Here is a 26,861-nt window from a genome sequence, read left to right as displayed (position 1 = left end):
AAATCTATATAAGGTCAGCATGATCTTGGCAGTATTATTTCCCATTTCTTTCCTGATCAGGCACTAAGTCTGCATTTTTCACAGCAGCCGCACAAGGAGAAAGAGCGGAACGCCTATTTTCCATCTTTTATTCGGAGGATGACAGGTTGGTGTCCCCTCGCACCTACGTTAAACCCAGGTCGGTGCCCACTCGCAGCTACGACTGTAATTACGATTTCTCCGAGGCGCTCTTCGCTCTGCAGCGTATTTTCTACATTTCTTAATGTGATCCAGGAAATGACCTATTCCTACAATGGAGTGGTTCTCTAATTTCTAGTAGCTCTGTGGACATTCACTTGCTGGGTGCTCAGGCGCCCTGCTCTACTACGTACGCGACGCTCGCGCTGTGGGCGGGGCAAGCTCTCAAGGCGGAGAAGGCGAAGCAAACGCCTCAGGGGTTTGCCCGGCGTTCCGTACGTGGCGCTTGCGCAGAAGCGTTTCGGGAAGCGCCCGCCCATTGTGTCGACAGGTCGGAGGTGCGCCTGCGCCTGCGCCTGCCTGAGACGGATTCGCCATGGCGGCCGCGGGCGGCCCTGAGGCGGCAGCCGCTGCGTCCGAGGGGGTGGCCGGAGCCGGGCTGGCGGCGTCCCCGGCAGCCGCGGCCGCTCCCGTGGTAGTGCAGCGGGAGCCCGTGTACAACTGGCAGGCCACGAAGCGGTCGCTGCGGGAGCGCTTCGCCTTCCTCTTCGCCAACGAGCTGCTCAGCGACGTCCGTTTCGTGGTGGGCAAAGGCGGCCCTCGAACCGGAGGAGGCGCGCCCGGGCCCGGCCAGCAGCGCATCCCCGCGCACCGGTTCGTGTTGGCCGCCGGCAGCGCCGTCTTCGACGCCATGTTCAACGGCGGGATGGCCACCACTTCGGCCGAGATCGAGCTCCCCGACGTGGAGCCCGCCGCATTCCTGGCCCTCCTCAGGTCTGTCGGAGGGAGGAAGAGGAGGGCCGGGGTGGGGAGGGCAGGGCCTTTACTTTTTTTAACCTGCGGGGGACAGTTGAGTGTTCGTAACGTTTTTCTACTGCCCCACGTTTCTGTACAGCGTTTGTACACCGCTCCACAAGGTCCGTCATTCCTTCTGCCCTTCAGGCGAAGGGAGGCTGTCTATTATGTATTACTTTCCACTGGTTGTGTACAGTTCCATAGATGTGTAGGATGTGACGATGAACAATGAAAAAGTCAAAACATAAAAACAGTGCAGTGGATACAGGATCCCATTAAAAACATGGTCCATCAAACAGGGAAGACTTTATGAGATAAAGGTATGTCCAGCAGGAGCCAAAAGCAACACAGTGTAATAGCCTCTCTGACCTCTAGATGCTGGGAGTTCCATGGAAATGGAGCTGCCCTACTGTGAAGGCCTTTATCCTTGCAGATTCCAGTCCAGTTCTGCTGAACCATCAGGAGACTGGTCTCGTTTGACATTGGTGATTAAGTAGGTTGATTAGAGAGGGGATGAGTCTGATGAGAATGGTTAAACATCATGCTAATTTCATAGGGAATGTAATTTCCTTCCAGGCCTTCCCCAGTCTGATACTTTTCAGATGCTTTGGAATACAGCTTCCATCATCCGCACTGCCCATGACCTCAAAACACATCCGAAGGATGCCAGGCTGAGGGAGGCTGCATTCTATAAAAAGCCAATTACAAATAAATGCAATGTTAAATATAAGTCATATCATGGGGAATGTGACCTTCAGACCTGTGGTATAACTTTTGATTTGATATATATAATCAAGGTAGCATGTCATCCAATGTGGCTGCCCATAACTCTGAGCATGGAAGGTGGGAAAAGCTCATGGAAAATCGGAATTGCCTCCACACTTCCCTCTAAACTTACTGGTTCTCTAAAAGTTTCTTCCTCTTTGTGAGGAAAGGCGGACACATCACCAGCATTCATCGGGGGGGGGGGGGCAGCAGTAACTCACTTTATTTGTTTATTATATTTCTATCCTGCCTTTTTTCCTTCCAAGTAGCTCAAGGTGGCTTACATAATTCTCCTCTTCTCAGTCTTATCCTAACAACAACCCTGTGAGGTGGCTTGGACTGAGACTGGCTCAAAGTCACCCAGTTAACTATGGCTGAGCAGGGTCTAGAGCCCAGATCTCCGGAATCCAGTCTTGCACTCTTAAGCATTATATCACACTGGATCCCTTATTCCCTCCCCATGCTATCTCCAAAGGTGGTCTACTGTTTTTAGAGTCCAGGAAGTATGGAAAGAACCACCCTAGTGATTAAAATAGCATTTGGGATAGTTATAATTGGTTTTCCAACATGTATTGAAAGCAGTTTTTGAGAACACAAAAGTGATATTATAATATAATACCATTTTAGATACTATCTGCAATTAAAACATAATGTAATAAAGGTCAGAAATGTTGCATTAGGGGAAAAATCTGAAAGGCCTCATGAGAAGGGAAGCGCTACCGCCAACAACGAAAGCATAGAGCAGGGGTGCAGAGCAGTGTTATGGGTGACACGCCCACTGACATCTTTGCTCTGCCCATTTTAGCCTTTCTCCTCATTGGAGAGGTCTGGTGTTGAGCAATAACAGGGGGTATTCTTCCAGATTTGCACCCTGGAGGAGCCTGTGGCTCTTTGGGACAGGGATGCTGCTCCCTTGGCATAGAGGAACAATTCTAGAAATGAGATGGTAATATGATGAGCTGCAGTGGGGTAATTCAGAGGAAGGTAACTTAAGGCCCTCCTGGTGATTGGGCTGCCCACTCCCAATGGCTGTAACCAGCATAGCCAATTGTAATGGATGATCAGAACTGTAAGCTGAAACTTTTGATAGGCCACAACCCCCCTGCTGTATTTGAAAGGCTTTTTTGCTTACCACTCATTTATAGGGTGGGGGAAATCATGCTCCAGTGAATTAACAGAATGTAGCCTTAAACCCTGGTACAAAGCAGTGTGGGTGAAATGTGTAAATGCTAATTTATTTATTTATTTATTTATTTAAAACATTTCTATGCCGCCCCATTCGCTGAAGCCTCGGGGCGGCTCACAACATAAATTAAAATATAATACATTAAAAATGTAAAACAAATTAACAATATAAAATAAGTTGCCCTGGCCAGATAAAATAAGCAAATAATATTAACAATTAAAATGACATTTAAATAAAAATTGATTTATACTTATCACAAGAAGTTTTTATAATAAAGTATAAATTGTAAATGCAATAATGTGTGGTATAACTGCGTTTGCCATGAATTGGGATGGGTTGTAGGCTTGCTTCTGTACCCAAAGCAGCAACCATGGGCTTGCTGCTTCCAGGTATTGGTGGAATGCTGTAATCTGTTCAAATCTGTTATATGCACTCCCTGAGATTACTTGGCTGATGGAGTCTTTTTTCCTGTAGGGCAGACTTCAGTAGATTTGCTGGTGTTAAGCATCTCCTTGGCATCTGCCCTGTGCAAGAATAGAATTGCATTCTTGTGATACTGTTTGATAAGGTAGAGGAAATTGTCTAGATGCAGTGCCTGAGTCTTCATTCAGACCAGTTATTGGAGAATAGAGTGGTGCTAGGTATTTGGAATAGAACATGGACTTGGGTGTGGAGGGGACAGCTCTGCTTCATACAATCTGGAGAATGCAATCTTAGAGCCTGAGGTGAAAAATACTGAAGTCAAAATACTTAATTTATATCTGGGCAACAGTAAAGGTCCTCTGAACCAGACTTCTAGGATTCCTTGTAGCATTCCTTGTTTTGTTTTTGTACCTGAAGGCAGTGCCTGACCTTTCAGGATGGGAACACTGCTCATTTTTTGCATATACTCAAGCTTCTCTGCAATTATTTGAGGTAAACTTGCGTTGCACATGCTGAGAAACAGCAGTTCTTTAGCAGAATGAAAAGTACTAGGAACTTGAGGCTTGCAGCCTATTGCTGTTTATGTTAATATGAACATATATTTAACAGGGATTACATGCAAATAAGAGTTTTTAGAACTGCAGTCTTGACTGCTGTCAAGTGTAGCAAACAATTTTTGAGTTGGGCTTGCTTCTTCCAAAGAAGCTTCTGAAATGGCACCTAAAGCTGCTAGTTGGTTTGTTGACTTGAATGGGAGGGAAATAAGATGCAAGAGGATCTGGATAATGGATAGGCTAGGGGAGAATAGTCTGGTTGATTAAGGGAATGAGATTGTAAGTCTTGCTCTGTTCATTAGAGTTCATCTCCAAGAATTTCTTTCCTCAGAACTAACATTATGTGCTTGTAAAATACTTTAACTTGGCTAGGATTCTGAGAATAAAGTGCAATCTGAATATTAGTATTCTACAATATCATTATTTATATTTACATAAAGGTTTCAGACAGTTTGATTTCATTGGATGTAATAGAATAGTCCAGTTAGGACTTCTTTTGCATTCAGGTTTTCTGCACTGGATTGTAAGTAGCCATTTTGTTTCAGTATTTTAATAGGCTGCTTGCTCTTGTTGTTCATCACACCTTAAGCCAAGGTGCTCTGCTTTACTATTTTTCCCTGTTAACCCAAATAAATAAATAAATAGGCCTCAGTCCACAATTTCAAGTTTATAATTTGGGCTGGGGTCAATATGTTTTCTTAATGTTCTAATTTACTGTATAATATCCTTTGTACGTCAAACTTCTGTCCCCAGAAGAAAATTACAAGTGTTGAGGCTTTTGAGCCTATTTGTTTTGCTAGTTTTCTGCAGAAACACAGCTGTTTGCACAAATAGTTCTGTCTTTGTTTTATGTCAACTACTGAATGAAGTAGTGCACAGTCATTTTGAAAAGGTGACCTTTCTTGTTTTGGTGGCTTTAAGTCATCAGTAACATCTTGTGGCTAGACTGTGTGCATGTTTTTGAAATGATGTTAGAATCACAGTAAATTACAGTGGTACACTTGGTTTAGATTTTATTGTGTATTCCTATTCAGTGTAGTTTAACAAATGAGACCTGCAGCAGATCTTATTGTGCTATTTAGAGCAGGTGGAAGGTGTTCAATTTCAAGAGCAGGAAGAGCATAATATATGACACCTTATGGGCTCCCCATCCCCTCAGCCTTCCTACGCTATGATCTATAGTGCCAAGGGGCTGCTACTCCCAAGTGTGAGCTTTACATAGCTGCATAGGAGAGGAAAAGATGCACACCTCATTTTCTTTTAATTCATAAGCATACATGGTTCTGAGTACCTGGGACATTTCCCAGGTATGTAGAAGTCATTAATATATTTTTGGGTGGACCTGTTCATTGCTAAACAAATAGGAACTCAGCTACTTCAGTCTGCTATTCAAGGGAATGAGGGAAGGAGTATGCATCACATAACCCATTTAACTCTTATCTTTCATTTCTAGGTTTTTGTATTCAGATGAAGTTCAGATTGGTCCTGAAACAGTTATGACCACTCTCTATACAGCAAAGAAGTATGCTGTCCCAGCTCTAGAAGCTCATTGTGTAGAATTTCTCACTAAGCATCTTCGAGCAGATAATGCCTTTATGCTGCTTACTCAGGTAACTGTCTTATTGCTGAACTGCTGTAGATCAAGATGTATATTTAATGAGCTAATTAGAAGTGCCATATAGCTGCCTAATTGTGTGGCTCTAGTCTGTGTGTGTGAATTGATATCTTGCAGCAGTTCTTTTTGATGTAGGTGTGAATGATGCCCAGAATAGGAATTAAAATACAAACAATTCCTCCATTGTCTACAAAAGATCTTGCTTAAGCTTGGGCTATTCCATTCCATATGAGTTGGAGGATCTGGTACAAGCCATGGCCTAGCAAACTTTCTTGTCCTTTCACATGTGTGACAATTTACTGGCTCTTTGGCTCAAGTTGTAGTTGTTCTTACATTTAATTGAGAGGTTTGACCAAGATCACCAAAGCAGAATTAATATAATGCTTTTTAGGTAAACAAATATGTCCCACATTAAGGGATACTTTAGAAATATGGCATGAGGTAGCCAAAAGTGGTGCTTAAAATGTGCTGTGCTCCCAGATATATCTTCAGAGAAGTTATGGAAATACACCTCTGGAATTATCAACCTCTAATATTTAAAAATCAAATCCAGCCACCTCTGAGCATGTTGGGAGTTGATAATGTTAATCCTAGAGACTGATGCTTAGTTACCCAATAAGGTTGCAACCCTGTGCAGAGGAAGTTCCATTAGTGGCATAAGCATGCACAGCAATTTATTGTACACCCAGGGTTTATGTTATCCCTACAGCAGTTAAGAAACTGTGATAAAGGTATGGAATTGTGCCTTTTCTTCTCTGTAGGGAATTCTCTTCCTCTACCTTAACAGTGGTAGTCTCATAAATAATAACATTAACCACAGATAAGGCTACTCAGGCTAATTGTTTACCAAGGTATGAAACCAATACTATTCTGGATTCAGATCTAGCTTAAGTGGAAAGCTTGACTAGATTGGTTAGATTGACACAGGTCTAGGCTGGGAGGGGTTGGAAGGGGTATACAGAACACTTGCATATTAAAAAGCAGTAACATTAACTTAGGGTTGTTTGACTAAAAATATATTTCATCATGGAAACCGTTTCTATTCATTGACGTGTCTGTCTTACAATACTGAATTTGTGTAATAACTCAGCACGTTCTTTGGATAGGCTCGTTTATTCGATGAACCACAGTTAGCCAGCCTCTGTCTTGACACAATAGACAAAAGTACTATGGATGCAATAAGTGCAGAAGGCTTCACAGATATTGATATAGGTAAGTCACCCCTAAACTTTTAAGGTTTTGCTGGAGGGAGTAGACAAGGTGTGGGGTAAGCCATCCAGAGACTTTTAGTATTGGGACGGCATATAAATTTTTTTAAATAAATAGCACATTGAAAGTAAACTAACTGAATTTACTCTCCAGGCAACACATCCCACAAATGAGATGCCACAATTGAAAAGGCCTGGCAGGCAGGGTTACTCATATAGCTTCCTCAGAAGAGGCTGAGATAAGGTGAGGGAACCTCTAGCACTCCAGATGTTGGTGGACCACTGCTTTCATTATCCCGACCCTTCATTGGCCATGCTGGCTGGAGCTGATAGGAGCCAAAATCCAGCATTTGAAAGATCACAGGTTCCCCTGCTCCTGGACTAAGCTGTCAACTGGTCTGATGGAGTTTGTTTTGATTGTCCTTCATATTTGTAGATCCCAAAAGATCCACATCTTTTGTGTATAAACATCAATAAGATAGCTCCTAAGATCAGTCTAAAATTAACCTAAAATGATTAATTATAAATTAGTCTGATTAACCATTTTAAGAGGGACTAATTATTAATAAATTCTGTACCCTGATATAATGCAATTTTTACTCAGAAGGCATTCCCACTGAATTTCTATTCAGTTAACCCCCAAAGAAGTGTGCATAGGATTGCAGTGATAGACCTGGCAAATTGTGAGTTGTTTAACTGGCAAATTGGGGAACACACACTGCCTGGGAGCTGCTTTAAACCCTCCCTTATAGCATGACTGGGTAGGTGACAGCTCCATAGAACTCCATCCATTCTCTTGCTGTAGCCAATGGGGAACAACACCCATTGTAGTTAGAGAGCCTCCCAATGGGAGTGAAGAGTGCTCAGTTTGCCACCCACGGGCTTGAGGGAGATCATCAGGTGTTTCAGTCTTCCTTGTTGTCTGTTTTTATTATCTGTTTTTGGCTGTTTAAAACTTTTAAATATTTTTCTGATATTTTTCTGATATTTTTATCATTTGTTTTTATGAACTGTGTAAACTGCTCAGGCAGCTTCAGCTGTTGGGGCAGTATAGAAATGAAATAGATGATGACGATATTTGCTAATGACATTTTTTAGATACACTGTGTGCCGTATTGGAAAGAGACACACTTAGTATTCGAGAGAGCAGACTTTTTGGAGCTGTTGTTCGCTGGGCTGAAGCAGAATGTCAAAGACAGCAGTTACCAGTCACATCTGTAAATAAGCAAAAAGTACTTGGAAAAGCCCTCTCCTTAATCCGTTTTCCACTGATGACAATTGAAGAGTTTGCAGCAGGTAACATTATGGCTTGCTTCATTGTTGTAAAAAAAATAATAATTTACATTCCATTTTGGACATGGTGGCAAATGCGTGTTTTTAGGATCCAATCCTATGTTCTTTTTTATGAACAGGTAAGTAGCTTTTCTGCATTTCTCAATATGTTCTTTGACAAATGTGCTCTTTACTCCCTCGACTAGGCAACGGAGATGAGCACCACCCCCAAGAGTCAGACATGACTGGGCTTTAATGTCATGGGAAAACATTTACCTTTTTATTTATGTGCCTAGTGGGTCTCTATGGATGTTTCTGCCTAACTGGGGAAAGCAGTTTAACTTTATTTCTTTTCCTCTTAAACAGTCTTGTACCTTATGGTAACAAGCAACTAGCATATTCCACAAACCAGTTCTGTTTGACTGTCTGGAATTACACCCCTTAATAGCAGTGACATTTTTTACTTATCAGCTTTCTTTTGAAAATTGCAGGCTTTTCCCTTTTACTGCCCAGATTAGTTAATCCAGATTGAATTGTACTCTGGATTACAGTGGGGTCCTGTACATTAAAAGTTGCCTCAGGGAAATTTTTCGGTTGGCTTTCTATTCTGGAATATGTTCAGCTCAGTTTCCCTGCCTTTTTTTCCAGGTCCTGCTCAGTCTGGAATTTTGTCAGATCGGGAAGTAGTAAATCTCTTTCTGCATTTTACAGTCAACCCTAAACCTAGAGTTGACTATATTGACCGACCAAGATGCTGTCTTAGAGGAAAGGAGTGTAGCATAAATAGATTCCAGCAAGTGGAGAGTCGCTGGGGTTACAGTGGAACAAGTGACCGGATCAGGTATTGGTCACCCATTTTCAGAGGACATCATGTGATTTGGCTATCACAGTTGGGAGAAACTTTCCAGAATACTTTTTCTCAGTCAGGAACTGACCCTGAAATCTTGCTTGTTTCAGTGATTTTATTTCACCTGATGGATTCCAGGAAGGCATACTATTAAAATATAAAATAATAAACAGTATATCAAGCTTCAGTAAAACTAAAAGGTAGTGAGACCATAATACAACTTGGCAGAACAGCTGTAATCAAATGGTGAGAATATGCACACCAAGTAAGCATGGAGCCATACATTAGCAAAGAGGCCCTTGCCTTCCTAATACCTTCCCATCCATGAACCAGTGGTATGGCTTGAACAGCACCCCACCCCAACCATGTCAAAACTGCTTCTGAAAGTAGCCTCAGTTTCAAAAACAGCTTGTCTTGTAACATGGGTGGCTGCTCTTCAGCAAACAATTCACAGCTTTCCTTGGGGGCACAGGACTCATACAACTGTTTGAATCCTGGCCTGGGTGTTTTCTGAAAAATATATAACAACTGCTTTTCCAGAGACAGTTGCCTAAAGAGCTTGCCAATGTTTAGCACATTATGGTCTAGATTCCTTTGCAGCATAAGACGCATCAACTACCTGCCTTCTTGTGTATAAATGTGAAGATTTGTTCTAAAGATGATGGGATTCAAATAATACTGTATAAAAGAATAATTCAAGGGTATGAAAGAGTATTGCAGTTTACACATAATGCCTAGCAGAATTTTAGAAACTCACAATTATCTCCACATCCCTTAAAGCTAGTAAACTTAGCAGAAGCAGGTTCTGATTAAACAACAGCAGTCCAATTTTGTTGTTCTCTGAACACATGCTAGAAATTAAAGATGTTGACTAGGGGATAGAACTGACCTAGTAAAAGCTTTTCTCGGAGGGAATTCAAAACAGGGCTTGGGAGCACTACAGAGGGGTGCCTATTCCTTGTCCTTGCCCATCAGACACAGAATAGCCACAGTTTAGCCTTCTAGAGATCTTGGTGTTTGGTAAAGCTGGTAGGAGACAAAACATTCTCCTATCACAACAGAAGAAAAACTAATTTTCTTCAAGAAAATTCTAAATCAACTCTAATCTTAAACCTTATTCCTAAAACAGTATTTATTTTTTAAAAAACAAGAATGTCAATTTTTCAGAAATCTTAAATTGGTCAATCATTTTTTCCCTCTACACTTAATAGACATTGACTTCAGTGTTTATTTTTCAAGGTTCACAGTCAACAGAAGAATTTCAATTGTGGGATTTGGATTGTATGGATCTATTCATGGCCCCACCGATTACCAAGTAAATATACAGGTAACCATTTCCTAAGTGTCTAAGGAGTGACATATTTACCTTAGCCATCAACATGTTAAATCATTCACTAATTTAACCAAATTGACCACAGATGTTCTACTTAGTAGATATCCTTGCATTATTTCAAGATGTTCGATCAAAGGGGTGATGAGGTAGAGTTTTCCTGTGAGGCCATGCGCAGTGGGCTGTCAACACACACGTGCCAGATCTCACCTAGGACACTTGTAGAAGTCTGCTCACTTTCCCTCTCCCCACAAACATTGCTGCTCAGAGATGGTTATTTTAATATTTCTGGAGTATTCAAGCTGGGGAAAAAACCAAGGTCATAGAAAATCATTTGAGTGTTTTGAATATTTTGAATTACTTGATATTAAGAGTGGCATGAGGGTTCTAAAGAAAAATATCTACTTATGAAAAGACTCACATAAAAATATTGTAATAAGAAGCCTTTTTCCTGTAGAACTTAGAAAACAAATGTATGTTAAGTATGAAATACTCCTTTGGAATATGTCATGATTTTTAGAGCCTAAAATGTGAGTGTTCCATTTGGACTTCTTCATAAGTGATTAATAAAGTAGAATACACTGTATTGTAGCAATTAAGTGGGTTCTGTCCTGAAAGGTGACCAAAAAATAAATTTTAAATTGCTGAACAGGAAATTAATATGCTTCCAATTTAAATTTCAAAATGTGCCCACAATTACTTCAGTTGCATAATAGTTTAATTCACTTGAGGCATTTTGTATTGATGCTTAAGGTTGTTTATCTTTGTTCCAAAACATGAGTTGCGAAATGCCAGATTTTCCCAGCATGCACTTCTGCAGTACAGATTTGTTTAGAGCTCTGCATCCAGTAGCTATTTTTTCTCTTGAAGGAAACTAATTTCTATATTAGAATCTGAACTTCTTTGCTTATTTACATATTAAATTCATTAAATTTGCAAGGTGATGTGTAGAGAGCTTGAAGTCAGCTATAAAAAGGGTGCCCTTCCTGAAGAGGCTTTTTCTCTGATTCATATCTGCCTTACTTATGATGGTGGGGTACCTAAAGAAAAGCTTCTCAAATTGGTTGTAAGCAGTGCTTTTTTTGTAAAAAACAAAACAAAAAGGTTGCCGGAACTCACCTCTTGGGGTCACACTTTTACACTAAAAAGGATTTTCAATTCACCAACTTTTTTTTGAAATAAAGAACTTATTTACCTTTTGCATGTAGCCAGTCACTCTACACACACATAAACATAATGGTTGCCGCCGGCAGTAAACACTCAGCGCGCGACCACACAACCGATTCCAAGCTGAGCAGCGTCCTCACAAGCCACGTGGACACACACAAAGCCCGCAGGCACTATTTTAATGCTTTTTGCTGCCGACCTGCTACCCGACAGGGTGATTCACAATCACATGGAAAAATCCGTCAAAAAAAGGTGCCAGAACACCATTCCGGTGCATTCTATGACAAAAAAAGCCCTAATTGTAAGCATGGCCCAGGAAAAATCTCGGAGCCAGTATTGATCTCTTATTAAGAAACAAGCCTGGATACTCTAATGTTAATCAAAGGTGACAAGTAAAGCTGCAATTTCAGCATGGGCTGTGAAACTTTGTGGTGTTTCCATGTGAGCCAGGACCTAGAAGATCTGAACAGTTTTCATTGACACAAATTCAGCTATGATCTTTTCAATAAAATGTCTGCAAATTGGTTTCTGAATTAAAGGTTTCTTTCTATGATTCTTTGATTCTTGCTACAGATAATAGAATATGAGAAAAACCAGACACTAGGACAAAATGACACTGGATTTAGCTGTGATGGAACTGCCAGTACCTTCAGAGTTATGTTCAAAGAACCCATAGAGATTCTGCCAACTGTGTGTTACACTGCTTGTGCAACCCTAAAAGTAAGAATTTTATTTTGTAGATACTCTAAATCAGGGGTCTCAAACTCGTGGCCCACGGGCCAATTGCCAGGATGGGTGGGGCACGGGGAAGGGGCCCTGCGGCCTTCAAAGCACTGGCGGCACCCGGGCCGGCTGCGGGATGAGCGGCCCACCACCACTGCAGTGGTGGAATACTTGATGCGGCCCAGCCTCACCCAGCCTCTACTTCCAGCGGCCCCCAGGTAAGTTGAGTTTGAGACCCCTGCTCTAAATAGAAGCAACTTGAACTGGCATTTATATTCTTGCTTTGCAAATGCACTCTGCATGGAGTCCAAAGCCTACAACTGATGCAAATACTCAGCTGCTAACTAGTATACAGTATCAGGATGACAATGACGTCTCTTGAAAGACATGGACCAGTTGCTAATTGCTTCCTTGGCTCAGTTTGAGGTGTTTGGTTTTTAACCCTTAAAACGCAAAATGGCTTACTAGCTGAGTGTCTGAGAAACTACCTGTCTCCTAATAAGCCTGCCTGGGTAGTAGAGATCAGCAGGAGAGACCTTTTTAAGAGAGCCATTACCCAAAGAGTCCCTTCTGGCAGACACATGCAAAAGGGTTTTCTCCCATTGTGCAAAAACCAGAATCTGCTGTATTGAAAATTATGATTGAAAAAGCCAAAAGAGTGAAGTCCAAAGAGTGAAAATTTGTTTTGTGTGTTTTTTTTAATTTAGCATTTTAAATTGTGTAGTTTTTAATTTTTATGGTTCTTAAATTCCTAATTCTTATGGTTCCTAAATTCCTTAAATTCCTACGAGTGTTTTATTTTATAATTTATGGACAGTGATTTAAAGGCTTTTTAGTATGTGCTAATAATATGTATTTATAGAATCCAGCAACTACATTCTTAATATCATGATCTATATGCCATTGCAAATGTTTCTGTGAATTTACCATAGCTTAGAGAACATTCCAGGGATGTGGGTGGCACAACAGGTTGAGCTGCTGGGCTGTTGATTGGAAGGCCAGCAGTTCAAATTCTGCAGGACAGGGTGAGTGCCCACTGTTTTGTCTCAGCTCTTACTACCTAGCAATTCAAAAAACATGCAAATGCGAGTAGATAAATAGGTACCACTTTGGTGGGAAAGATCACATCATTCTGTGCTCCTTGGCACATGACCACGAAAGCATCTTTGGGCAACGCTGGCACTTCCGCTTACAAATGGAGATGGGCCACTGAGTTGGACATGACTAGCATGCATGTGTGGGGGAGCCTTTACACCTAGAGAACATTTCATGTTTACTGCTTACTGCACAAAGTATTGCTGAGGAGTAAAAATAACTGTTTGTTTTTATATTTAGGGCCCAGATTCTCATTATGGCACCAAGGGATTGAAGAAAGTAATCCATGAATCTCCTGCTTCAAGCAAAACATGCTTTTTCTTTTTTAGTTCTCCGGGTAACAACAATGGTACTTCGATAGAAGATGGACAGATACCAGAAATAATATTTTATACGTAACTTCATATAATGGAAATGAAGCAAAATGTGGGATTGATTTTCCTAAGAAAAGACAGATGGGAGATAATGAATACTGTGAAGTTTTGTAAATATATAATTTCAGTCATGGTATGAAACTGAAGTATTGTACATGGAAGGTACTCAAAACTAGTATTCACTACTTCCAGTCGCAGTATGCAGCCAAATTTTTGAACTAAAATATTCTTACCTGTACATAAGTATTTAACTTGATCACTTTGAATGTGCTACCATAACCTGGAAGCTGGAGCAGAGTATTCATATCCTTTATCCACTCCACAAAATATACTTGTTGCAGATGGTAATATCTGTGGAAAGTATGACTGTGTTCCTGTACAAAACAACTCATTAAACTGAGCTTACATTCTTTCAAACTAAAAGTGAAATTATGACAAAAAAAGAATTAAGGTCGATACAAATTGTATCAGTGATTATACTCAATACAGTGTATATAAACTTAATCAGCTTTGTTGTGTACTGGAGAAAAAGTTACTCAGCAGTCAGTTGTATGAAGCTATTCTTAAACTATAAAGTGAAGAGTGGAAGAACCCTTGTCTAGTTCTGAATACTTGAGTTAAACAAATCTTGAATACTTCAGATTTACTTGGACACAGTTACATGCATATTCAAATATACTATGATAAGTATATAAGAATATTCACTAATCGCAGTTAATGTTTATAGTAGCCTACTCATGGATTTGTAGTTATTATGGAAATTATTGCCAATGGCCTAAGAAGACTTTGTTTTCTTGTATGGCAAATGGTGTTGTGAGCTGGCGTAGCATAGTGGCTGGAACCACAATTCTGTACATTTCTACTCAGCCCCAGTCATTCATACTGAAGGTAAAGGATTGTTGCAGGATTGCAAAGCAAGACTGAGCTATGAATTGGGATGGCTTTTTGTCATGTGTGCTCTCTGCAGTCTTAAAACTTTAAACCACTTAGGTGGGAAATACTATGACCTTGCAAGATACACAAGTCAATATTAAGAATCTTACCAGATGGGGCAAAAATGCTGTATAAACATTCTGAGTATAGGAGGTTTAAAAGCAAAGTTTGCTATAACCACACTAGTTGTCATGGAAGCCCCTTCTGTGATGCTCTGTACCTCTTTCAGTTCTGCCCATTCTATACAAGCCTTTTGGAGTCATTTACACTGCCCTTAATAGCAACTTTAGTATTACCATGCTGGAATTCTGATTCTAAATATTTTTACTGATGCCTGCAGTAGTGGCCAGTAGATGGTGATTTTCACTTAAGCAGCAAATCTCCAATTGCAAGTGGCAGCTTTCACAAAAAGGAAACCAATAATCCTATATGGATTTGTGCAGATAATTCAGAATTTGAGTAGATCCAGAAGTACAAAAATACAGTGGAGCTGGAAGGGATTAATAAGGTCATTGGGTCCAACAATCTGCTCAATGCAAAACTCAAAGCATTTCTAAGATACGGCTTTCTGTCAGCATCTTGAATGTTTCCCATGTGGGTCAGCCCACAACTTCCTTGGGTAATTGGTTCCATTGTCATATTGCTGTAACAGGAGGTTTTTCCTGATGCTCAGGTGGAATCTGGCCTCTTGTAATTTACTTGAGACCATTATTCTGTGTCCTGTACTCTAAAATGATTAAGAGATCCTGGCCCTTCTCTGTGACAACCTTTCAAGTATTTGAAGATTGCTATTGATCTCCCCTCAGACTTCTCTTCCCAGGACTAAACATACTCATTTCTTACAGTCTCTCTTCATAGGACTTTGTATCCAGTCCCCTAATCACCTTTGTTGCCTCCTCTGAGCCTTGACCAGTTTGCATATCTCTTAAACTGTGATACCCAGAACTGGATGCAGTATTCAAGCTGGGGGCTAACCAGTTCAGAATAGAAGGGAACTAGTAATTTATGTTATTTGGAAGTGACACTTCTATTAATGCAGTCCAAAACAGAAAACTCCTTATTTGCAATCACATCACATTGTTGACTCATACTCAGCTTGTGATCTACAGAATTTCAAGTTCCTTCTCACTTGTTGTCTCTCTTGTAACAGTCCCCCCCACCCCCGGGTGCCAAAATTGGCATTTGTCCCTATTAAATTTCAGTCTGTTTTCAGCCTGGCACTTGGGCCTATCAAGATCACTTTTAATTTTATTTCTGTCTTCCAGGGTATTAGCTATCCCACCCAATTTTGGGTCATCTGAAAATCTTATAAGCATTCCCTGCACCACTTCATCCAAATTATTAATAAAAATGTTGAAAAGCAGTAGGCCTAGGACTGAACCCTGTGGTACCCCTACCTGTTACCTCTCAGTCTGAACAGGAGTCATTCATAAGCACTCATTCTGAGTCCAGTTCATAGCCAACTGTGGATCAACTTGATAATTCTTCCATTCAGCATTTAGCTAGTTTGCTAATCAGGATTTCATAGACATTTTGTTAAAGCTGTGTTGAAGTCAAGATATAATGTCCATCTGGTTGCTCAATTACAGCATGAAATCAGATTAGTGTGGTAGGAATAGTTCTTGAGAAATCTCTGTTCCCAAGTTCCTCGTTTTTTCCCTTTTTGAAGAAAAGGACAATGTTATATCTCCCACAATCATCTTTGTTATATGTCTTTTCTTTGACATATATTGTCATTTTTGAAAGGAAATACTGATTTAAAATAAAATCAAAGTGAATATGCATAACACATTAAGTGTTTAGCTCTGGATACATTCAGAGCTATTGTTCAAAGAAGTGAGGAAGACTATTGACTGAGAGGAGGTGGTGGCCTCTCCCAGATCCTGTTAGATGAAAGTTCTACCACTTTCTTCCAACTAAGCATGGGTAAGATTGTGCCCACAGTTAATAAATAGATCATGGTCTTGTAAAGAATGCCTTGCCTGGAAGCTATTTTGAAATCTTTTTAGCTGCCCATAAAAAAACCAGCACAGTCAATCCCTAAACACGTAGTAGCAAATAAAGGAATTAATGCATTTTCAACTGAGGATTGTAGTTTTGTGTGTTTTAGGTGGGAAAGGGAGAATCTTAGATATGCGTAAAATAGCCCTGCAAACAAATAGCAAGACATCTACATTCCATTTGATTCAATGTTTCAGGAAAACGGCCTTTAACCGCAGCTGATTACAGCCTTGTGGTCTTTTGTTATTAATGCTGCAGTTTAAAAATGGAACAGAGGCTGCTTCATGTTTTCAAAACAAAATCGTTCTCTCACTCCCTCATATTGTTGTAAGCCGCCCCGAGCCTTCGACGAATGGGGCGGCATAAAAATGTTTTAATAAATATGTACATCAATTTACTTCAAATGCTCCCACCACACTACCAGGCCCAAATCCATTGCTCAATTACACAAACTTGAAGCTCCATTGACCTGCATGGCAAGGGACGCTGGTGGATCCAGTGCCTGTGGGCAGTGTTTCCGCTCCGGCTTTGAACTGAAGCGTTTAAGGAGCGATTCACAGTGCTGAACCCCATTCCCAAAATAGTTCGGGCTGAAAATCGGAGCGGATACAGTGCCCCACAGCCATTGGAGCCATCAGTCGCGTGCTGGGGCAGGGTACGCTTTTCGTAAGGGGCAATGTTAAAACAGGGATGAGGAATCGGCGCGGGCTGGTGCCCAAATTACAAAATTGCTATTACAACATCCCTGCCTTCTCCAAAGCTTTCTTCAGTGCCGCTATCGCTCAGAGAGAGCGGCACTGGGATCGTGAGTGCCACTCTAACCTTACTACATCTATGAGAAGCGGCCGCGGTTGTGCCGGAAGTCCTCCGCGATGCTGGCGCTGACCCTTCCCGCGATCCGTCGGGCTGCGCGGCGATGGCCGCCCGCCTGGGCCGCGACTGTTGCGAGGGGGCGGAGCGGCGGTGGCGGGGCCATGCCTCGGAAGGTCGGTATGCCGGCGGCCGCGCTCCGGGCCTCCGGGCAGAGTTGCCCTTGGGCTGGCCTTCCCTTAACGCAGGGAGTGCCTGCGCTTGCTGTGCGTCCTGCCCCGCTTTTCCCGCAGGGCCGCTGCGGCGGCCGGCGGGCCTTCGCCTCCATGCGCCCATAGTGCGCGCAGCGCGGCGGCCGGCGGGTGGGCGGGCGGGCCGCCGTGGCAGAAGCAGCGCTGCCTCCCTCCCTCCCCTCGAACGTTTTAGTCGTGGGAGGGCGAGTGTTCAGCGTTCAGGCGCGAGGGGTGAGCCCCTCGTTGGGAACGAGTGCCAGCTCAGGCGGTGTGGTGCCACGAAAAATGGGAGCGAGTTTATGCATTTCTTCTATAAATAACGTTCTGGATACGTGATGTATATTTTATTTCGAGGGCCAGTGTATGGGTGGCGGCTGGAGTATTCTACTGGGATCTGGTGTAATGATTAGAGTATAGGACCAAGCTTGGGAGATCCGCGTTCTAGGCCTCAGTCGGCCAGTCCTTAACTTTCAGCCTAACCTATTCCACACGGCTGTTGTTATGAAGATAAAATGCAGAGGAAAACTCTGTAAGCCACTTTGGGTACCTTGCAAGAGCTAAAAGAGACAGTATATACATATAACAATAAGGCCTTTCCATAACAGGGTCGTTACGGTTACTCATTAGCTACTAGTTGTAAGTTACAGTTTAAAATTGAAGCAACTTCAGTTTTATTTCGTAATGCCAACCAAAAACTAACAGTATTCTCTTGTACATGTCTACTGAGAAATAAGACCCATTGTGTTCAATTAGGCTTAGTTAGTTGCAAATTGCATCCTGAATTAAAAAAAAAAATCTAATTAGACAGTGACACAACTATATGTGATAAGGGAGAGGGAATGTTCAGGGAATTAGGAAACTCTTTACCAGAAGACTTGGTTCACTAGAGTCTGTTTTGTCAGTGTTAACCTCAGTTGTTAGATGTACCTATACAGAAACATAAGTATACAGGGGAAATGTAATCCCTAGGACAAAGAATGGGAGAAGTCCAGCCCATGTTTGTTTCTGGTCTAAGCTCAAATGATTGGACAATAATAGAATGATTATTCACAACAGTGTTAGTTGACAGTAGTACAAGTTTTCTTGTTTGGATATGCTAAGCACATCTGTCTCCCTGGGTGTGACAGAGTCCCAAGGATCACACTGGAGCCTCCCTTTGAGGTTTTTTCCCTTCATAAATGTTCACAGACAGATCAGTGACAAAGTGTCCATGTCCCGGGGTATGTCTCATATCTTCTCCATGGCTTACTTTGTTGTTCTCTGACACGGCACCCCATGTGCACTGTGGGGTTGATGACTTACATTGCTCTAAGGATTGCTATTATTGATGCAGTTAATGCATGTTCTAAAGCACATGCTGCTTATTATCTGGGTGTTGAACATCTAAACCTATTTGTTTTATCCATATCAGTAAATTCTTTTGCCCGTCTTAGCTGTTGTGGAATGTCCATCTGGCAAATAAAAAGTTCCCTTTATTTTTTATTTTTCGGAAATATTTTTATTCAAGAGTTAGTAACTTGTTTTTTCTACATTTCAGTATAGCTCTCTCTACTTTTTGGTGGATAATGTTTATTTCTTGGATCTATTTTAAGGGGAAGGCACAGATTAAGGAAGCTGTAAAACCTGTTCCTTCAGGCCCTGTGGCAACTGATAAAAGTGGTTCTGTTATCATCTCTATACATGCCAAACCTGGATCTAAGCAAAATGCTATAACAGGTATGTTGAGAATCTTTAAAAAAAAAACAACCCTTCATTTCTAACGAGAGGAAGTATTACACTAAGATTATGCTATTTTGCCAGAAGGATTCAAAAGTGCTCTGCAGGGTCTCCTCCATAAAAGCAGCAGGAAAAAAAAAAAGATGTAAACCAAGGTTTAAAAAAACTGAAAAGCTTAGGGGGAAACGGTCTTCATCTAGCAGCAGGATAACATGAAAGCTTTTTCCCCACTAGCCAAGGTGCTTTAGGTGGTGGGGCATCTGAATTAGAGCCTTTGATGGTGATCTTAAACTTATGAGCAGGTGCTTGCAGAGGAAGTTGATGCTTCAGGTATCCAAGCCATAAAGAGCTTTAAAAATCAAAATCAACACCTGGGAACTGACAAGGGTCTGGTGCACCAGTCTAGTATGATTGTAGCATCCAGTCTTAATAATCTGGTAGGCACATTTTGAACTAACTGGTATTCTTTACCATTTCAGAAGAGGCTCCATGTACAAAACAGTGCAATAATCTAATCTTAAGGTTACCAGAATATAGAAACAAGTCCAGCAATTGCTGTCCAGATAGGGACACAGCGTGCCCACCAGTCCAAACATGTAAAAGTTCACCTGTGCCACTGAGATGCTTCAAAGGTTGTCCATAATGTACCCCTGTACTGCAGGCCTGCTGCTTTGGAGGAGTACAAAGCAGAGCAAATGCCACTTGCTGGAAATCCACCTGCCAAAGAGCATTTCTGTTTTATTTAGTTTGAGCTTCAGTTTATGAACAATAGTCCAGTTCATTAGGCAGGCACTAATTTAGCTCTTCAGTCACTTGACCTGAACTAAATGAAAAAGAAAAGTCAAATCAGTTGTCATGATCATATGGATAGCACCTCACCTCAGCTTGTTGTGTTAGCAGACACTGGTGACATTGCACAAGCATTGGTTTCCAATAGCACAACATCAGTAGCACTAGCAGGAGCTCAGTGGTATATCCTTCAACTAGTTTTCAGATTGGAAACTGCCTTATAGTGAGTTAGGCCCATGTAGCCTAGTATTGTCAGCACAAACTGGCAGCAGCACTCCACCAGCAAGTGGAAGTTTCTGTAGCTTAACAGAAACATGCAGAGGACTGACCCTGGGACCATCTGTATGCAAGGCCTGTACTCCACCACTGAGCTCTGCACCCACTCTGCTGTTCTGTATATATGTCAGCTGCACGGAGATCTTAAAAGGAGTTTTGAGAGAAGTGTTTCACAGCTGGAGCTTAACAAAGAGCACCACAAATACCTTGAAGATAAAAACCCTGGACTGCTCGTTACAGATCTGACTACAGAGGCCGTGGGTGTGGCAATTGCTGCACCCCCGTCTGAAGGGGAGGCCAATGCAGAGCTCTGCCGCTACCTCTCTAAGGTCCTTGAAGTTAAGAAGAGCGAGGTTGTATTGGAGAAGGTACCGTCTCTTACATTCCTTTTGCTGTGTTGCTGGAGTTCATCTTGGGCTCTTGAAACTTTTTCTGCTGATCATTATTACTATATTACATTTATACCCTGCCTATTTTCATCTTACAAGGATCCCAAGGCAGCTTACAAGGTTCTTCTCCTTTTCATGTTCTCCTCATAACAACCCTATGAGGTAGGCTAGACCGAGAGTTAGCAACGTAACGTCATCCGGCGAGTTTCATGGCCAAGTGGGGACTAGAACCCAGATCTCCTGAATCCCAGCCCAGCTCTCTAACTGCCACACCACACAGATAAGTGGCAACAAGTCACTTTACCAACCTTTATTTTACCAGCATGATGTATAGCAGTGAACCCTTTCAATCCACCTGAAATTAAAGCTGGCACAGAGAAAATCCCTGTTCCATTGCCCTGCAAAAGCTCATCTTGAAGAACTAGAAATGACTGGGTGTTTTTACACGCCTCAGGGCAGAATGAAGGAGGGGAAGATGTAAGAGTTCATCCTGTATAAATCTCAATGAAAGATTACAGGGTGGTGCTATACAGTAGCACTGCTGTGATGTTATTGTTGTTTGATATTTGCATTTAACAATTTTAACATTGTTATTTGATGTTTTCATTTAACAGTTTCCATCCTGCCCTTCTCTGACTTGTTGCATCACCCAGGACAGCATATTGCCACTTAAATCACAATATCATACAAACAGTACATTCAGTAAAACTCAACAGAGGCAGGAATCATACATAAAATATAGCCCTTAAATAAAACATCAAGTACACTCCAGTGCAATGCCCGAAGAAATATTACAGAAAGAAAGAAGGAGAAACAGAGAGGAGGTTTTCTGAGCTCCTTGAGGCAAGGTGTTCCATAGAGCTGGTCTAAGCCTTGAGGCTGCATCTCTCATCTCCATCACAAATACTTCCACCCTCCATGGGACACAGGCAAGGCAGGGCCCTCTCCCTTATCTATATTTTATGTATTTATTTATTTAAAACATTTCTATGCCGCCCCATTCGCCGAAGCCTCGGGGCGGCTCACAACATAAAATTAAAATACAATACATTCAAAATATAAAACAAATTAACAATATAAAATAAGTCGCCCTGGCCAGATAAAATAAGCAAATAATATTAACAATTAAAATGACATTTAAATAAAAAGGTGGATTGATTGTGAAAAATTGGGGCATTCAGTTTATTCTCTGATCACTTCTGCCTGTAAAGTAACAATAAAAGATTGCTTGGGAAATACCCTATAACAGAATTGCTATCACTTCATCAGGATGTAAAGAGTCATAGTAGCTTTATATATTCTCTCAGTTCATCAAAGCATGAGGGTTTTTGTAAAGTGATGTAACCATTATTTTTTGTCATCTGGTATGTTATTAGCTGTATAGTATCAGGTTTCCTTAAATATTTTGATGAATCTCTTGGAGTACTACAAGTACAAATATTTCTGTATTCTAACAGATAGTAGTTTTGAGCAGATTTCTCTCTCATTGTTCTAATTTCAGTATAACTCGGTAACTGTGGATGATTTGATGTGAGAAACTCTCTAAAATTCTTTGCTTTGGTATTAAAACAGGGAGGTAAATCTCGAGAAAAAGTAGTGAAAATATTGGCACCACTGACTCCAGAGGACGTTTTAGAGAAGCTAAGAAGAGAAGCTTTCAGCTGAAGCAGTAAACAAGCCATCTAAGCAAGTCTTTCTCCAGGATGTGAAGAACAAGTAAGCTTATGCACGTAAGAACACATAAAAGGTAGCAAGGAATCTATCCATGCTTTCACAGGCCACTGCAAGAATTAATTTAAACCATACAGTGAGGTATGGTCACAGTGACATCCTAAGGCCATGCATGAATAGTATAATTTCATTTGGAAAAGCCTCAAAAGGGACTGGAAGACTCCTTTCATAAGACATTATGGTGTAACTTGGGTTGCTGTTTGAGGTCCTCCCAATCACATTTTTAACCCACCTAAACTGGCTGGGAATCTGTGGTAGCTTTTTTCAGAGCAACATTGATGGACATAAGTGGTGTATGTATATTCATCCCATTGGAGTCCACAGTAAACAGATTTTGTAATCATTTGTCATGTATTAGTAACCTTGCAAACCCCTATTTGACCAAAGGCAACTGTGAACCAAGTGTGTACAGCCAGGCCACTGATTTCACCTTTCTCAAAACTATAATTAGTCCCACTGCCTGGATGACATTTCAAAGATCTCTCTTGTTTCCATGTTGATAACAAACTTCTTCACCCTGTTGTACTAAAATTTGAGCTGCTTGTCAATTGGCATAATATATTTGATATCTTTATATGAAGGAGACTTGACTTTACTGGTATCTTGTCCACTCCTGTTAAATTGAGAAAACTACTCTGTCAGTCTCTCACCACTCCCCTCAAGTTGGGGAAGCTTTCTTAGGATGGTCTGAATTCTGATTTTGCTACATTCTGCCTAAGCATGTCCCAGGTCTCCTTTGGAATTAATGTTTTCTGACTGAGTTTTAGAGCTGGGTCTTCTCCATCATTGCTCTCCCATCATATTCTGCTTTCTGCTTTGATTGTGGCAAGGGTGCCTTAGGTGCTGAGCCACCTGTTTTAAAATAAAGTCGGTCTGACTGGCTGTCAGGCTGATGACGTGTGTTAGAGCCTCCCTCTTAATCCACTGGGAACACATCTAGCCTGTGGTTTGTCAGATGTGGCCACAGTACCCAAGGGCCACCGCCAGGACTTCCTGTGTAGCCGTCAGACTGGAGGGCTTTTGCTCCTGTGCTTTGTATGAGCAAAGCTTAAGGGCCTTCATTCAAGAAAATGCTGGCAGCAGGAGGAGGTTTAGAATCTCCCACCTTGGAAACCACGGGGCCTAGGGCAAGGCAGCAGTTTGTCCCCCCCCCCCCCATCCCATTGGCCATAATGGTTTAATATTGTTCCATGCTAGGATCATCAGGAAGCTTTTCAGTACAACCCTGTGCATGTTTGCTCAAAGTTCAGTCCCCCAGTATTCAAGGGGACTTGCTCTCAGGAAAGTGTGCTGCAGGCCAATACCAAATCTATCTTGCAATTCCACATTTCCAATAATCAGTTCAAAACCACAACCTACGCAAATCCACTCTCTCTATCCATGCTCAAACCTTCCTACAACAGCCTTCAACATTGCTGTGTGTAGCAGCAATGTCGCTCAGCAGCCTTAAACATTTATAATACTTCGCCGAGACATCACTTGAGTGACAGGCTTGTGTTGATGTGACTTCATGGCACTGCCACAACAGTAGGGCTTGTATCTGTTGGGAGTGAGAGGGGCAGCTGCTCTTGGCATGTATTTCTAGGACAGGTTGATCTGGAGGAGGAACAGGGGAAGAGCTTGGAATATGGGCCACGTCCAGACATTAAGATGAGAAGAGGAGGACTTAACTCAAGGCTAGACTCCTCAGGGGCTCTGGCAGCCCCTGAGAATAACCAAGACATGCTGCTATCGGGAGGGGGCTTGGGACAGGGGAGTGTCTCAGAGACAGATGAAGTCAGCATGACTCCCAACCCCATGGCATGACCTCAGCAGAAGAGGGTCACCCAATTATTTGTTTTATTTAAAACATTTGTATGGTGCCTGTTGAGCTATAGCTTCTCTAGGCGGCTCACAATTAAGCAATTAATAAAATAAAAGTTAGAGGATCAATGTGCAGAAACAAGGTGTGCTCCTTTTCAAAAAGGAAAATGGTCAGTTATCTGAAAGATGGTTTAACCTGGCGACTTGCAATAGCAGGGAGTTGGACGTGAAGGCCTATTTGGCCCCTTTCAACTCTACTATTCTGTGATTCTATGAAAAAGCCCCTCCTGAAAAGATGGGACTCAGATATACTCGGAAGGAGAGTTTCTAGAAGTGAATACCAGATTGGGTTCAATGAACCACTCTGCACGCTCAGAGATTCATTCTTGGTGAATGTGCTTCTGGAAAACAGCTTTGGTCAATAAATAACTTTTTGCAAGAACACTCTGTGGCTTTAAATGTGTGAAGGAATCTTTAAGAAAATAAACATTTACTCTTCTGCCTTGTTTTACACGACTATCTCTCAAGCACCTTTTAATATCTTTATTTCCAATTTAAATGGCAGCTGTGGTTTGCATGCATGCAAAGATTTTGTTGAAGGGATGAGTCCAGAGAGGGGCTCTGAAGCAAAACAAAGGAGATGTGGCACTTTGAAGGTTTTCAGAGAAGGAAGTCACATATAAGAGCCGCTAGTACCACCTTCTGACTGAAACTTAATTAAAGTGTGGGAGGGGAACTTGTGACCCTACAGATGTTTTGGCTCCTGAACCCCAGCCAGCATAGCCAGTGATGGAGGATCATAGGAGCTGAAGGCCCAAACATCTGGCAGGCTACAAGTGCACAGGCTAGTGGCAAACCAGATACCATTGCATATTCTGGCTACTTTCCCTGTCTGCACGTTGTCCTGTGATTCCTTTTTTTAAAGGGCCACAGAAACTCTTCTGTTAGTAAATATGCATGCTGCCTAATCCTCATACTTCCAGGGAAGAGGACTGGTGAGGGCCCTTCTTCCCTGCCTGTTAAAATCAGCAGACTTACCTCAGGTGGCCCTGCATATCTGTGAGAGCATCAGGAGGTAATGGGATACATCTGGCGGTCCTTGGCCCTTTATTTCTCCCCTGCACTTAACTCTCATCTTGAAGCTGTCTTTCCTTTAAGGTCCTTCTGGTAGCATGCAGCTTTAGAAGAACTTACTTTGCTTTATGCATCATAAATGGAAGAATGACTTGGTCTGCCTTTTAGAACCAAGCTGGGGTTTTGTGACTCCATGCTAGCATTTGCCCTTTAACAAAGTGCACCTCTCAGTACTTCTAATGCTTCTGACAGCTCAGAGTCCAGAGTACATTTCAGGTCTCAGCAGCCCACCAAGTTACATCCTGCTACACGGAAAATTGCAGTATGACTACCAAGGGGCACTTCTTTCACCCAAGAGAATGGTCAAGCAGCAGCTTAGTTAATCCTTGATGGTCATTCGTGTGTGTGTGTGTGCCCGCGTGTGTAAGAGAGAGAGAGAGAAATAGCATTTCTGACCCCAGTAACCTGATGCTGCTTCATTTTCCTCAAAAATCCAGTACTGAGCCTGCTACTGACTGAAAGGCATCAGCAGTTGTGTTTCACATGGGGCCCATTGAGTACATTTGATTCAGTTAATTTTTGCTGAATCAAATAAGGATGCTCCATTTTAGCTTAGTCACCTTGCTTCTCAAATCAGGTTACTCCTCCTGCAAGGCTATTTGGTGCACAAGGACATTTGAAAGTCGTGAATGCTCTCAAACCCTTCTTGTAGACTGGAAGTGGCCAGCTCATGGTCTGCATGATGCAGTTAGCCTCTGGAGTAATCTTCGACAGTTGGCCAAATTTTAAGGAGAGGAAAATATACATTTTTCAGGTAGTAAAATGCTGCGCTAGTCCATGTGTTTCTCTCTTGTCTTTAAATTATATGTGTTTCTGTTGTTATTAATATTCCACCCCTTTCCAGTGCATATACTTCATTGTATCTACACGTTATAATGCAAAATAAAATTTAAGGTGATGTTCAGAGGCCCTACTTATCGGCCTGCCACTAAGATCAATAAGGTTGATGGGAACTAGACAAAAAGCCTGTGTTAACTTAATCCTCTGTTGCAGAATTTCTTCCCAGGAGATACATGTCTGGCTTAAACTGTAACCGCTTTTGTAACCCACGTACATGGCTTTTAATTGAAACAAATATTAGTTTTTACTTCTGTAAATGTTTGGCATTTTAACTACTTATTTTTAAATTATTACATAGAATCATAGAATAGTATGGTTGGAAGGGGCCATGAAGGCCATCGAGTCCAACTCCCTGCATTACAATTAAGTAGCTTCTATAATTTGGTACTGAATTTGTTGTTTTGAACATTTAGGCACCTTGGGAAGACTGGTCTTGAAGGTAGCCAATGGTGCAATCCTGTGCATGTTTAGATAGAAGAAAGGCCTACATTTCCCAGCCGCCCATGCATGGGATTTCACCCTAGGAGATACCTTGAATAAAATCCCTGTATAACAGCAATAGCTGTTCATAGATCCTGACTGACTGTGAGGAAGCCTATGTCTGTGAAAACAAAGATACCACTGGCCCCCAAATCGTTGTTTAGTGGATAAAGTGGTCCTAGAGAACACACAGAC

The 26,861-nt window shown here is 41.7% G+C and overlaps 2 protein-coding genes across 6 annotated transcripts in view; both read left to right on the top strand.

Annotated features, from left to right (window-relative positions):
* The first annotated feature begins 525 nt into the window (after positions 1–525).
* Positions 526–14,122, top strand: BTBD1 (BTB domain containing 1). Its single transcript, XM_044438842.1, has 8 exons — positions 526–951; positions 5,354–5,510; positions 6,622–6,727; positions 7,822–8,019; positions 8,644–8,836; positions 10,082–10,169; positions 11,913–12,059; positions 13,398–14,122. The coding sequence occupies exons 1-8, from the start codon at positions 554–556 to the stop codon at positions 13,554–13,556; spliced, it is 1,446 nt and encodes a 481-aa protein (XP_044294777.1). The 5' UTR covers positions 526–553; the 3' UTR covers positions 13,557–14,122.
* Positions 14,123–17,352: 3,230 nt separating this feature from the next.
* The window catches only part of CUNH15orf40 (chromosome unknown C15orf40 homolog), a 40,180-nt gene continuing 30,671 nt past the window's right edge, over positions 17,353–26,861 (top strand). For 4 of the 5 annotated variants that reach the window (XR_006415555.1, XR_006415556.1, XR_006415553.1 and 1 more), the window contains exons 1-4: positions 17,425–17,451; positions 19,101–19,224; positions 20,530–20,657; positions 22,251–22,394. Coding sequence is in view for 1 of the 5 variants with exons in the window: in XM_044438851.1 (XP_044294786.1) it covers positions 17,440–17,451; positions 19,101–19,224; positions 20,530–20,657; positions 22,251–22,343 (357 nt within the window). In the remaining 4 variants the exon portion in view is untranslated. Of the gene's footprint in view, positions 17,452–19,100; positions 19,225–20,529; positions 20,658–22,250; positions 24,715–26,861 lie in introns of those variants that run through there. The other variant, XM_044438851.1, reaches the window with a different exon arrangement.

The sequence above is a fragment of the Varanus komodoensis genome, unplaced genomic scaffold, assembly GCF_004798865.1.
Source record: "Varanus komodoensis strain SLA01 unplaced genomic scaffold, ASM479886v1 scaffold33, whole genome shotgun sequence".
NCBI classification, from domain to species: Eukaryota; Metazoa; Chordata; class Lepidosauria; order Squamata; family Varanidae; genus Varanus; species Varanus komodoensis.
The sequence above is the reverse complement of the archived record's forward strand: the minus strand, read 5'-3'. Positions and strand labels throughout refer to the sequence as shown.

Excerpts from the sequence above, each read along its gene's own strand:
- BTBD1 (XM_044438842.1), top strand. The coding sequence starts at position 554 with ATGGCGGCCGCGGGCGGCCCTGAGGCGGCAGCCGCTGCGTCCGAGGGG. Across the intron at positions 952-5,353 it reads GCATTCCTGGCCCTCCTCAG|GTTTTTGTATTCAGATGAAG; the intron begins GTCTGTCGGAGG and ends TTTCATTTCTAG. Across the intron at positions 10,170-11,912 it reads ATTACCAAGTAAATATACAG|ATAATAGAATATGAGAAAAA; the intron begins GTAACCATTTCC and ends TTCTTGCTACAG.